At 42.3% G+C, this 14,641-nt stretch overlaps 2 protein-coding genes across 2 annotated transcripts in view; one reads left to right on the top strand and one right to left on the bottom strand.

Moving 5' to 3' along the window:
• The window catches only part of slc25a21 (solute carrier family 25 member 21), an 83,652-nt gene extending 76,108 nt beyond the window's left edge, over nucleotides 1–7,544 (top strand). The window contains exons 6-10 of the mRNA XM_079215097.1: nucleotides 2,540–2,647; nucleotides 2,751–2,915; nucleotides 4,541–4,722; nucleotides 5,761–5,813; nucleotides 6,325–7,544. Of these exons, the coding sequence (XP_079071223.1) occupies nucleotides 2,540–2,647; nucleotides 2,751–2,915; nucleotides 4,541–4,722; nucleotides 5,761–5,813; nucleotides 6,325–6,386 (570 nt within the window). The 3' untranslated portion in view covers nucleotides 6,387–7,544. The remainder of the gene's footprint in view (nucleotides 1–2,539; nucleotides 2,648–2,750; nucleotides 2,916–4,540; nucleotides 4,723–5,760; nucleotides 5,814–6,324) is intronic.
• A 3,879-nt stretch (nucleotides 7,545–11,423) lies between these two features.
• The window catches only part of pax9 (paired box 9), a gene marked incomplete at both ends in the record, with an annotated part of 5,988 nt that continues 2,770 nt past the window's right edge, over nucleotides 11,424–14,641 (bottom strand). The window contains one exon of the mRNA XM_079222396.1: nucleotides 11,424–11,681. Coding sequence (XP_079078522.1) covers nucleotides 11,424–11,681 — 258 coding nt within the window. The remainder of the gene's footprint in view (nucleotides 11,682–14,641) is intronic.

Here is a 14,641-nt window from a genome sequence, read left to right as displayed (position 1 = left end):
CATCTATAAATAACTATTATGCTAAGATATTATACTTTAACACCCGTTCTTAGGACTGATTTACAGTATATGTTTCTGCAGAAAATTATAATCTTGGAAAAACAGCCTTCAGATATTTTGTACTCGGACTTACTTGTGAACAAGATTTCAATCTCAATGTAACTTCCTGGTGTGTGTGCGTGTGTGCGTGTGTGCGTGTGTGCGTGCGTGCGTGCGTGCGTGCGCGTGTATATAGGAGAGGAGGATGCCTCATCATCAGGGACCTCATCCCCTGTCTCAGACACATTCGCCTCAATGTCACTTTCATGGTCAAAGAGATGGGACAACACCTCATTAACAGAAAACCTTTCCTTAGAAGTCATTTTCAGTTGAGAGAGAGCAGAAAGAAAGCACACAGAGCACCAAGAAAAATGGTTTAGAAGGCTGCTGTGCAAACTTTTACATGTTTGAACCATATTTTCCCCTCCCCCATGTCATGTGAACTATCAGTGGTTCTCGCACTACTACAGTTATGATAGGATAGAAACCTAAAGCTTTTTGAAGATTATAAAGTTGCATTTTAAAGTGACCTTAATATCATCCAAAACAACCAAAACCAAATGTGTGTAAAATGTTGATATTTCTTACATGTTTTATACAGCTAAAACAGCCTGGGGTCAAATTGACCCCAAAGAACACCGATGCGTTCAAGATGTGTACAGGACATTGAAAACATATCATCATGTTCATTTTATGTTTACCCAGTTGTCCCCATTAAATTAGGAAAATTCATGAAATATGAAGCAAACAAAATTATATCAATCATATATTTAGAGACGTTAAACATTGGATGGGGTCAAATTGACCCAAAAGATAACAGGAGGGATATATATATATATATATATATATATATATATATATATATATATATATATATATATATATATATATATATATATATATATATATATACAAATATATATACATATATATATATATATATATTAAAATCAGAAGGGTTTTACAATTTTAAAAAAGAGTAGTACCCAGTAGTACGAGGACGTGAACATCAAGAAATCTTTTAGAGCTGAAATTCGTCACTTAAACCTCAAAGTCAGAATTGGAGTGAAGCCAAAATAATGGCAATTACAACACAGTCCTAATAAACAGTCTCCTGTGTATGTTTGCTTGGTGGTTGTTAATTCTGGAACATGGTTACGCCTCAGGCCATGAATACGAGTGGTTTCATCCTTCTCAACCAATCTGGTTTCTGTTATACTGAGTCAGAGTTTTGAGCGACACAGATCTGCTTTGCTGGGGCGCGGTCACCACACGCACACACACACGCACACACACGCGCACACACACACACACACCAGGTATTCAGGTGGCAGCCAAGTGTCAGGCGTGACGGATGGCTCGCCTGTAACCTGTTTCACAGCCATTGGTGGAGAAATGTCTACCTGTCCCATCCATCACGCTATCCTCCTCCTCCTCTATCTCTTCATCTTCCTCTTCCTCAAGTGCCTCCAAACCCCATCCCCCGCCCCAGAAGCCCTCATGTATCAAGTACTGTAATCACGTAAGATCATTAGTGCGAGTGAATTACGGATTGGTTCTGAATCTCTCTCTCTCTCTCTCTCTCTCTCTCTCTCTCTCTCTCTCTCTCCCCTATTCAGCATGGCACAGCTGAATGCCTTCACTCTGATTAATGAGGACACACGCAGTAATAATACAAATAAGGAATTAAAATGTGGCTGGCTGGCTGTGTAAACATTGCGAGGCATGTTTGAGAGGATGGGTCCCGGGGCCCTGACAGCAGGATAAAGAGGCAGGAAGAGTAATGAGCTATAGACACGTTCTTGACGTGTTCCCATTACACTTCTCTCAGCGCGGGCACACACACACACGCGCACACACACACACACACACACTTCCATGCAAATACATGCAGTGTTGCAACATCCACTCTTAATCACATGTCAGGCTTATACATATATATATATATATATATATATATATATATATATATATATATATATATATATATATATATATATATATATATATATATATATATATGTGTGTGTATATATATGTTACAGTGTCACGAAATGAAGTACTTTGATTATTATGAAATAATTATAAAATAACTTATGATTGTGTTTTTCCCTTCTCCTTTTTAAAGATCAATCTTAATCAGCTTGCTCCTTTGCTCACATTCCTTTTTTTCTGTTTCTCTTCTCTCCTTTCCTTCACCTCCCTCTCCCTCCTGTCTGTCATCTGACATTTTGTCAAATGATATGAAACACAGGTGTCTTCACACATTTGTCACACGACAACATTGACAAGCCATGACAGAAACAAATGTCCATTTTGAGACGAGATAAAAACAACAGGTTTCTGAAAGCGAAGCTATACGATTCTCCATGAAGCTCTGGTAGCTCGGACACACTGACAATTTCCCTCACCGTCTACATGATTTTGTCTATTCTGCGTATTATTATTATTATTATTTGCACATTCTCTCTCCTCTAAATCCTGTCCATCTGCACTCAAGGCGCTGTCTGTAGCGGGGCTCGGCGCAGGCTTGACGGAGGCTGTCGTCGTCAATCCGTTCGAAGTTGTGAAAGTCAGTCTCCAGGCCAACAGAGACTCCTTCACAAAGGTTGATATGAAGTAAAACACTGCCATGCGTTTCTCTCGATGCCCGGTGGGTTCTTGCCGTCATGTGACACGTCCTTCTTTTGTCTTCCCTCTCTCCAACACAGCAACCCTCTTCATTCGCTCAAGCGAGGCTCATAATTAACTCCGACGGCTTTGGACTGCGGGGCCTGAATAAAGGACTGACGTCCACACTGGGACGCCATGGAGTTTTCAACATGATCTACTTTGGCTTCTACTTCAATGTCAAGGATGCCATTCCTTCCAGCCCGGTAATATGCCAATCAAAACCTATGATCACACTCCCGACCTCCGGTGCTGTTTCCTGGGGGATAAACGCAACCCAAGCCAAGTGACGGACACTTGTGCTTTCTTTTGGTTGGTGTTTGTAACCTTGACTTACACCAATTTTTTTGCTAACTTCAGACTACATGATACGCACGTGTCCCAGCCACCTCGCCAGTGGGGGACTGCGAGTGTTTGATGGTGTGATTAGTTAGCCTGACTGCCACGCCGAGGAGGAAGCAAAAATCAGAGACGAGCTTGTAAGATCAGCCCCACTAATACCTCGTCTGTTTGCTCGTCATAACATCCTCAAAGTTTAAGATTACACATCCGGCAGGGCCCGATGGCCCAAACAAAAGTTAATTTTGTTTAACGGAAATGTTACCATACGGCAGGTCCATATGTACAAACCGGAGCATTAGATTAACTCCAATGAACTAATTGGAAACAGGCAACGGTACTGTTTTCAAAGAGACGGTTACAGTGGGAGCCAAAGCCCTGCTATATTTTCAACATTTTTCCAGTGACGCATATACAGAGAAGCAAGTGGTCATCCTCTGTGAATGATAATTATGTGGCTGGATGACCCAAATAGCTCTCTTCTTATATTGTGGCTGTCGCTTTTGGGAATTATCCATCGGTATGTACGGCGATGGAATGATGCCGTTTGTGAGAGGCTAACGGCGGCTATTGTTGAAGCAGGAAAGAAAAACTATTGTAGACTCGAACAGCCTGCAGGCTGAGCTGATGGTGGCGTTTCTCCAAAGCCCATTTGTCAGCAACATGAGCAATGAGCTTGCAACTCAGACATGTCCATAGTCAAATGAAGCTGGCCGAGCTCCGGCTTCTCTCGTGTCTCAATTTGAATGGTAGAGAGGAGGCAGATAGCACACTGCCATCATTCACAAGTGAATGTGTGAGGAGATGTTTGCTTAGGGCTGTTAGGAAGTGGGTTGATGGGTGTACTTAGGCTGAGGGTATGTTACCCCCTTCCCCACATCCCACTTGAAAAAAATAGAAAAAGAAAAGAAGAAGTGGGATTAGCTGTTGATTTACCTCGACTCTCAGGGTGTCCAGCCGCTTGAGTAAAGCCTGAACCAGAGAGGCTGCTGTCATTTGTAAAAATATCCCGGCCAATTAGCTGTCAGAGCTCTCTGAGTCTTGGCTTCTTTGGTACAGTTATACCCCTGTACCGAGTCACAGCCCAATTACCCAAATTGTCCCCATATGCCTCCCCAGTCTGCCTGCATGCACCCCGTTTATAAATCCTCTGTCTTGGCTCCCCAAAGAACATGTGCTTCTGTTCAGCCAATCAGAACGCTGCACCACAGTCAGGAAGCACTAATCTGACCCCCCGCTACCATAAAATGATCCAGGCTTTCATGCCAGCTTTGCAGTCATATGCACAAGCCCCCTCATGTTCTCCCCCACTTTAACTCACATACACGTAACGACTCCATGACACTACTTTGTCTTTATTGCAGTAAGTTATATTTACTTCTTATATTTAGGGCAATGGTATTTAACACCTCGTGCCCACTCTTGAAATAGTAAAGTGGTACTTGTCGAACATACACTTTGTTTTAATCCGGTTTCTTCCCCTCTTTACCAGGACCCTACCCTGGAGTTTATGAGGAAGTTTGCTATTGGCCTGGTGTCGGGGACCATCTCCTCCTGCGTGAACATTCCCTTCGACGTAGCCAAGAGCCGCATCCAGGGCCCCCAGCCTGTGCCCGGAGAGATCAAGTACCACACCTGCTTCCAGTCCATGGCACTGGTGTACCGGGAGGAGGGGTACGAACCAGGGGGCAGGGAGGGGATAAGTAGGGGATCATCAGTAAAAAGAAAAAAAAAGAAACACCGGCACTGATACGTCCAAGAATTAATGAGGCACTTTGTCTGCTTTGTTAGCAATTGATAGTTGATTGTGTGCCAAACTAGCTGTCAGAAAAGACAAATGTACCAGCTGCTGCTACAAGTTAGCAGGGTTTGATTGTGCAGTGTGAGTTTCCTGCACTAACTACAGGAGAAGTGCATGAATAGCTGGATGCAAAGCTGTGATCCGATAAATGGAAACCAAATAGTGACGTTACATTCCGGGCTGTATTCCCCACGTGTTTGCACATACATTTCGGCAGTCTGTCAGACGTACAGTAAATGTTAACATATTTTCAAGTCTCGGAGAATGGCAGCTCTAAATGGAGGCTTCAAGGAAAAGGTGTATGTTATTTTAGCTATTGCCCTCGGCTTTCCACTTTCCCCCATGCAGCTCCGCTAGACAAGGGCAAGCGAGATGTTTGTAGTTAGTGGACGCAGGAGCCTCGGGGGCTGCTGCGGGAACGGCACTGAAACCTTGTCGTCGCAGGGGTGCATGGAGGGTGCCCCCTCTGCCACATCCAGTCCCCTGCTCTAACACAACACAGTCCCAGCTAATTAGTGGTCCCTATGGGAGACGTCGTTAAGCAGACCCTAACGAGACGCGCGGCGCTCCACAGGTCAATCTAATCAGACAGAGGGCCAGGGAGGAAGTGGGTCGAGCCTTATTAACGCCATCAGTGGCGGGGGCAGGGAGCGGGACGGAGAGCACGAGGCGGAGGCCGGCAGTCACTGATCACCTTGAACGCATTAAGGGGCAGGTACTCGCCACCGCTGGCCGTTAGACCCCAACTATGTACCTGACGACGGGGTGAGAGACAGAGAGACAGACTATACACATATGCAAGTACACACACTGAAGGTATAAATAGATGAAAACTGGATCTACACACTTTGAGGTTTAACTATGGTATTCTGTATTTTCACATAATTAACATCCTATTTTTTTTCCTATAGGTACTTGGCGCTATACAAGGGGTTGGTGCCCAAGATAATGAGGCTTGGACCAGGTAACAATAAAGAGTTATTTATACTGGTGTTTAACTCATCCTTATAGTCACAAATTCCACATTACAGCAGACGAACATGTTTGAATAATATTGAGATTGGTTGGAAGAACTGAAATGTATCTTTTTTTTGTTTTGCGTCTGGGAACTCTCAAATTATTAATCTAGACAGCGCTTCCCAAAGCATGGTGGTGTTAAATTCAACTTTGCAAGTTTCCAATGAAATGTGTCCAGGAAAGCCCCTCTCAGAAGTGTACATTCGTAACATTTTGAATCATGGACTCAATAACAAAAATCTATGTTTAAGTTGTTTCTATACATTTTAATGGAAATATTGTGAGCTAGAACCACTGCCTACCGCACACATTTTTCCCGAATGTACCCAACCATTCCGCTCATCTGGAATGCAATATATTCCACACATGATACGAAAACTCAGTTCCTATTGATTCACACTGCTTCTTCACTAGCAGTCGATTCACTGTGGCTCTCTCTCTCTTCTGTTTGCTCACAGGCGGAGCAGTGATGCTGCTGGTCTATGAATATGTCTCCGGGTGGCTGCAGAAGAACTTTTAACCAAACTAAAGAATATAATGAAGGGAAACCAAAAGAGTGCCTCATCACCAACACCGTGAACCGATTCCAGTAACGTCAGACCAAATGCATTGTTTGTTTTTACCTTGATTACACAATACTGCTCTACAAAATAACCCATCAGTGTTACCATGTATTTCAATGCAATCTCAGGAAAAACTACACATCTTCATCGAAGTAACTAAAAACAGCTGCAATATTTGAAGATTGACCAGTACTTTTTTAATAGAAAACAGGTTTTTAACAGTGGATCAGAGACCCTGAAAACCCTTTTTCTCAACCAGCTTCTTATTATAAGTAATGGGGTCCTACTTGAACTCAATGTTTTCTGAAATTTCGACCAAATTTAGAACATTTTGGTTTATTTCACATTAATGTATTTTAGTGCTCCTCTCGCTGGTTTGAAGTGGTGCAGTAGTCGGTCAAATCTGAGCAAACAGCCCTGATGAAGGAAATGGTGTCTTTGAGAGTTTAACTCTGAACTCTGACAAGAACGTTTTTTATGAAATACATTATTTAGTCATGAGAACTCAATGTTATCATACTAAATATTTGATGCCAAGTTTTCCGGGGTCATAATGTTCAGTTTCAAATTAAATGCAACGCCAAGAATGTAATGAAGGCATGGTTACAAAACACCAAATCTCAGCTCCAGAGCATTCAAGTATTGATAGTGAATATGTAACTGCAGAGTACATGACGTTTATGATGAAACTAACACATACTGAGTCTCACGGATCGTCCATATCTATCAAACATAAATAATATTAAGATATATTACTGTTATTATACATTTAAAGCTAGCTACAGTGCATGGACCAGCAGAATAATATAGACATAGAAATTACATAGAAATATACTGTGATCCCACCCATAATACAGAGCTTTAATCTATTTAAACTAACCAAATAGCCGCAATAGTGCCTGATCCTTTTTAAGAATGACCGTGTCCAAGAATTTCTTGTTACGACCAATTGTAGAAGTTTTTTCATGAATATTCTTTTTTTTTGCATGACTGATATTTTTAAGAACCTCCTTTTGAATTGGAATATGATACCTTTTAAATTGTTCATTTGACTTTTGTGAGAAGCTCTTCATGTGTATCGCTATAACCAATAAAATAAAACCAATATGAAACTCTTCACTGGGTGCCTCCCTGTTTGTGTGTCAGGTCGAGCACTTGTGCGTCCTGAAAGATTGTGTTGTTGCGTGTTTGTACCTCACTGGGAACGTTTCAGCTTGACGTCGATACAGACGTATCACCTTACTTCACTTTACCACGTCTTCGCACTCCTCCTCCCCGCCTTCAGAGCACTTAGTTGTCAGCTGTAGAAGTTGTATTAGGTGCCTCAGTTGCTTTAGTGCAAGCTAAAACAACAAGCTCAAGAAATGCAAATGTGGCTGCAGGAATGGTGGTGTGTGTGTGTGTGTGTGTGTGTGTGTGTGTGTGTGTGTGTGTGTGTGTGTGTGCAAAAAAAAAATGCAAACAGTGCAAACAAACACACACACACACCTGTTGCACAGCCTTCGGCGTAATGGCTGCTCTGTGAGAGACTCATCTCAACCTCATCTGGCAGTAGCTTACATTGAGCCACGTTGGCATTTGACAGCCATCATTAATGTGGGAGTTTCTCTCGAGCCAAAATGGAGTGGCTCCTGCTTTTTGGCCCAGGGGCCAGTGGTGAGAGACAAACAACAGCGGCTCGCAGACTGATGGAATTGTTAGCGCTTAACCTGTCCTGGTCTGTAATGGAGTGCTGAGTGTGTGTGTTTGTTTCAGACTTGACAGCTTGCAACATGCGCCGCGTGTATTGCTGGTAGCTGTAGCAACAGGACCCACCCTTCACCTGAATTCCCTGCACAGCGCGCTCATCATAAATCTTCTGCGGAAAAGTCCCCCTTGTCTTCATTTTGTTTACACCGTGTCCGTGTATGCTCCTCTCCATTCAATGGCTCCACTAAGACAGGCCTCCAATTAGGACATGGCCGTACCTGTCGGTCCCAATGTGATTAATGATTCATATAGATTTAAAATGTGCAGGGTTTACACTACACATGTAAGAAGCAGTGATTCATGTCGGTGTGATTGGACACGGGAGTCTCGTGCGTACATGCCAAAGACACGGAACCAGACATGTTGTGATTTTTTCCCCGAGCCCCAATTTTTTTTTTGCTCACCTGTGTGCTCAACGTTGCTGTTTTAAGGCATTAAGAAAACATTCTGGCTGTTGTCAGCTGCTTTTGGAAACGTTCATTGAGCAGACGCACGCACAAGACCGTGCATGCGTCCAGAACTCTGCTCTGTGTTACTTTGCACGGCTGTCTTGTTTCTGATTGCATGTGGAGAAGTAAAGATAACCATATGACACTGAAGTCAGACTCGTCATCATTAATTATAAACATGTGTCCAACCCCTATTTTTAAAGCTACGCCTCGTAGGCCCTCGCCTCCACAGAGCTGACCAGCATTAGACTACAAGAGCAGGGATTATTTAGGCTTTCGAGAAGCTATTCCTCCTGTCTAGAAAACACACTGTTCCTATTTTTTTTAAATACTGGTGTCAATTAAGACGACCGCATTTTAATTTTGGTGCATGAGTCAGAGGAGACTAACAAGGCTGTGCTCGGTTTGTGAAGCTTAGTTGAAAGGAAAAGTTGTTTGGCCTTTGTGTGTGTGCGTGTGCGAGTGCGTGTGCGCGCTCTGAGGTAAACGGAGGGTAAAAAAGAAGCATGTAACGACTTTTTCATGCCACTCAAGAGAGTCAACCATCATTTACTGTACCTGATGGATGTACAAGGGGAGGCCGCGTGATCGTCACGTCCCTGTGATGTGGTTCACGTACGGTCAAAGAAACACTACGATCCCTGACCAACAGTCCGTGACCACTGGATGCGGGGAAGAGTGCTTTCCAAGTCAAATCAGCCCCTGCATCGGGGAGAATGTTGACACTGTCACATGGGGGCGACTGTTTACACTGTAACACAGGAGGGTTGGAGACATAACTAAAGCAGCCGCCCTCTGAACCCTCGGCAGCAGGTAATGCTATGTAAAAGAGCAGGTGAGCAGTTTTATCGAGTTATTAATCTGGGATTTTGTGTCCGCGCCGGAGCCCCGTTGTTGGTTTGAATATCTGGTTTCCACTGCAGGGCTAGACTGGGCTTGCCAGACACGCTCAGAATTTATTACACTACACCTATTATTTATTTTTGCAAACATGTAATTTGTCAACTAGGCTGTGTGGCGTTTATTTTGTGATGAACGCGTTAAGTCGGCCTCGACGAGCCTCGCTCGGGGCCTTTTTGTGGCTGCCGGAGGTTCGTGTTCGGGTCAGAAGTCTGATGACCTCGGAGACCACAGGCCGATGAGCCTATTTGTGGATCTCTGAATGCACACAAACTCCACCTCGCTCCGGCAGTCTGGGAGTCTGTGGTGTTCTGATTTACTGTCTTGCACAAGCCGAGATCAACTGAAATACATCTTTGATTTTAAATTATAACACTTAACATTAAACTTTTGCTGTTATTTACAAAAGGAAGTAGGGCTTTCAAAATCATACCATCATACCACTATTATGAGATATTTACTGAAAGCCTTTTCTATAAATTAAAAAAAATGGTGAGATTAGAAAATATCACTTCTCTTTATCTCAGTAATACTACTGTGCTTTATATTGTGTGTTGTGTGTGTGTGTGTGTGTGTGTGTGTGTGTGTGTGTGTGTGTGTGTGTGTGTGTGTGTGTGCGTGTGTATATATATATATGTATACATATATATTCCATTCCATTATCCAAACCGCTAATCCTATTTAGGATATATTTATTAATTAGTTTAAACTATGTATTCCTTCAGCATTGAGCTAATAATCTGGCATAAATGTTTATGAATATAGAAAGGGCCATATTAAGTGTAATGAGGTGAGATTATTTTAATGACTAAAACATTTTAAAGAATTGCTTTATGTGGTGACAAAAACTGTGCGCTCAAAGCATTTCTGGGGAACTTCCTCAGTGAGCCCTGACGCTCGGTAATAGAAAATCCAGGCCTTGCGTGAGCATGGACATATATTTTTTATGAAAAGCAGTTTCCTGCAAATGTAAAACAGGCCGGCAGGCTTTGAAACCCTGAATGTACCTGAAGGTACTAACAGAAAGGGAGAGGGAGGATAGATATTGTATACGTCTGCTGGTCTCAGAATATAAACTGTTGAGGATTTACCCCCAAAACAACTTGCAGACTCCATGAAGACCAGTAACAGCCAAACAATTTAATAAGATACATTCAATTTCATTGTGCAACATTTGTCAATTGTTAATGCTCTAGACTCCAACATAAGACCAATGCCAATTTTGTCTAAATGTATAGAGATTATCATGCTGTCTGTAAGGCCAATTGCACTTCATTCAATGTACCTTAACCTAATAAATAAACTTCCCTCTAGAGCTCCTGCATACAGCTAAATTTTTAGAGAAGTGGGAAAACAAAGCTCCATAAGCCAGTTGTTTTTATCGAAACATAACACACACAAAAAGCATACAAACAAATATATATATTTAAAAAAAAACAATAGCAATTATAAAGCACCCTGAAACACTAATGCAAAGTTCTCCCCTCTTTGATTGCGTACTCGTGAAGTTATACATTACCCCAGTTTGCCCAAAGACATTTGCAGAAGTGTGCAATAAAGAATCTGAGAGGAATTGTGTTGATGGATAGAGGAGCAGTCATACATCAGTCCTTCAGTACACCTGTCTGTCCTGCAAGTTCTTTCAAACAAGTTTGTTGGTTAAAAAAAAACGACAGTTTATTCCTTGTGTGTCTTTGGTCTGACTGTGTGTAGCAGGAGGAGGAGGAGGAGGCACAAATATGGGTCCTCGGGCCGAGTCCTTCGTGGAAAGGAGGCAGCGGGAATGAAGTGAAGCCACAGGGGACAGACTTGTTGTCTCCTGTCATCGCTGTCTCTTACAGCCCCGACCCTCCCCCTCCCCCGCCCTCCATCTCTCTCCCTCCCATCAGTCTGACTTCACAGGGCCGAGGCGGCGACCGGGTGGACGGCGTCACGGTCGGCTGTCGTGCTCTTGAAGGCCAGAGAGGCGGCGGTGTCACAGTTGCGGGGAGATGGCGCACTGCCACTGGCCGGCCGCCATGTGGGACCGGTCACAGAGGCCGACGTGGTGCCGCTGCACCCCGTGTAGGGTGACACTCGGGTGGTGGGAGGGTGGTAGGGAGGGGTGCTGGGTGCTGTGGCATAGCTGTTCACTGTGGGCGAGCCATTCAGCGTCTGAGAGAGAGAGAGAGAGAGAGGGAGAGGGAGAGAGGGAGGTCAGGGTTAGATATCAGAAAGGTCACAATAACTTGTCTTTGGGCCTCCTGCTCGGTGGGGAAATCCCAGATTGGGACTTTCAGTCTGTGGTTCACCTCAGAATTGAAAACATGAAATGATCTGCCACAAAAACTAGTCTCTTGACAGCAGATTGAGGAGCAAGACTTATATTCAGCTGCATTGTTTGGTGACCACCCAACCCAGGTGGAAACACACAAGCTGCTGAGTTATAATGGGAAAAAGCTGAGGCGAGCTGCAGAGGAAAGTGAAAGGAATAGTGATTGAATTAAAAACAGCAGAAACTATACTTCTAACTTCACAGCCACCACATAAAAAACCCATTTTCCCAATTTTGATGAAAGCATGAACGATAAATTATGCGCTTTCATACTCCTGGAACATATTAAAGATGGATAAAAAACATACATGTGTGATTGCTCGTCTGTCTGTGGGACTTGTTTTCTACCCCCAAAAAAGTGGACGTTTACTCTGCTCTGCGTTGATGTAGCACGTCAGACGATGGGAGACGGACGGGGTGGTTGGGGGGCGCCACAAAACAGATGTCATGAGAGATTGAGAGTGAAAGGGCAGGAAGAGGCGAAATATGATAGAGAACGAGGCGAACATGGGGTTCGGAGCATGAATGGGCTTTGCTCTTCTGGCACGGCGACAGGACTTAACTTGAGGAATCCACCAAAGCATTTCAACAGGGAGGCCAAATTTCTGTCGCTGGGTGGTCTGCGACTACTGAGAATTATTTCTAAAATTGGGATCTTTTCGGTTTTGTTGACTTCATTGTCCACAAGAGTCACTGGCGGCTTCTTTAAAATAGATATAAAAAAGTTATACTCTGAGCTGGCATTTGTGGCCTTTATAAAACATAACTATACAGACAAGAAGAAAAACTAGTTTGGTGTGTGTGTGTGTGTGTGTGTGTGTGTGTTTGGTGACTGTGGGTGTCTGGGTGGGTGTTTGTGGGTGATTGTGTATCTTCAACTTTACTGAAGCTCATTTCACAGGCTTTGAATTAAAATAATGTTTTAGGTTTTTTTTTCAATTAAATCAGTTGGAAAAATGTTTAATTAGACTAAAGGATGATTACATCTTCCACTAATGAAAAGCACCATACATAACACACACAACAACTTCAGTATTATGCAATCAAGATGCACTCCATCTTTAGAAATGGCTGCAGAGACAAATCCACACCTGTCTGACACAAAGCCAACAGCATTTGTATGGCCCTTATCAGATTGACAGATATGTTTAGGTTATTGTATCCACCCCTGAAGTGAATATATTATTGTTTATTTTCTATATCGTATGTTTTGTTTAATATCAATATACCTATAGAATGATATTAGCACACCTATCCTATTTTACAAAAATGCAAAATGTGTGTATTGTATTTAAATAATACTCTTTAAATAATTTGTCTATGTTAATCTGGTCTTGTTTAGTCTCTCTTTTTTTTAAATACACGTGTTGGTGTTTTGATGGCTTCTTGACTTGGTGTTATTAATAACAAGTCAATTCAGAGCCGAATATTAAATGAAAGCCTCGACGCCATTCATCCAAATAATTACAACTCAAACGTATTTACTTTGTCACGCTCTAATCCCATTGTTTATATTTCAAGTAAATCATTAGAACTATTTAAAAGCAACTTCATCTCGCGTGTAAAACTATTAAAGTGAATATATATATATATATATATATATTATATATATAATATATATATATATAAATATATATATATACATATATATATATAGTTATATATATATATAACTATATATATATAGTTATATATATATAGTTATATATATATATATATATAGTTATATAAAAATTTACTTTTCTTTTTTTTCTGAAAGTCTCAACCGTTTTCAAAACTCCGAGCGGCCGTGATCACTGAGCTCGCGACTCGACCTTAAATCTATTTTAATGATGCTCCTCTTCTGTCTCCCAGAGAGGGTCCCATGGGTGCCTCTGCCCTCCCAGCAGCGCCTATAGGCCACATGTTACTAACCGCAGCCCTCTGGCCGCACACAGAAATCAGGGGACGCGATTTAGGCCGATGAGCATTCACTGTCCCATTTGAATTATCGGTCTACTGACAGTCGACCTTATACGGAGAGAATAAGAATTAGGCCAATAAGACAAAATTAAGAAAACAAGTGACACTTTGCAGCACGCGCCTCATGACGTCTCTCTTTTCCTGCGGTTCTCTCAAAAGAACAAATGCAGATCTATTTAGCGTTAGATGTTCGCGGGCTGCTGAAGGCGAGCTGCCTGTACAAAGGCTCGGTTAGTCCTCCACTCTCATGGTGGAACCCTACTTACTTTTGTTTTTCATGCAATAAAATGTGTAATTTATAGAGTTGTTATTTTCTACATTTGATGGCTCACTTCTGTTTTTGCACGGTTGGTTTTCTCAGTGCAGACAGTCAGTGTGTCCACTTTGTGACGCAACTTGTGAGCGCTGCTGGTCTCACAGCATCGGCCCTGTTTAAGAAGTCCCCGCGTCATGCAGTGACAAAAAATGAATCATGCGGCATGACTCTTTTTTTAAATGTATTTAATTTGGATATGCAACGATAATCACGCCCTGTCAAAATAAGAGAAACAAGGACACATGCGCGCACACACATGGGACACTCATAGCCCCTAAACCAAAAATAAAAGCCTATAAAACGACTAAAATGTATTTAGTTTAGAGAAAAAAATGAAAATTAACATTAACGTGAGTGTGTGAAATTCGGCGTCTACTTTGTTGTGGGTATTTGCATAATAATAATGTTTAGGCCTGCACAACAATTATTTTATACAAAAAATGAACTGCTCCATTTTTTTTCGCAATAAGCCTGAATAACACAAATTATGCAAAAGTAAATGTTCCTGCAGTTCAATGTCTT

The sequence above is a fragment of the Taurulus bubalis genome (genome assembly GCF_910589615.1).
Source record: "Taurulus bubalis genome assembly, chromosome: 1".
Taxonomy (NCBI): domain Eukaryota; kingdom Metazoa; phylum Chordata; class Actinopteri; order Perciformes; family Cottidae; genus Taurulus; species Taurulus bubalis.
The sequence above is the reverse complement of the archived record's forward strand: the minus strand, read 5'-3'. Positions and strand labels throughout refer to the sequence as shown.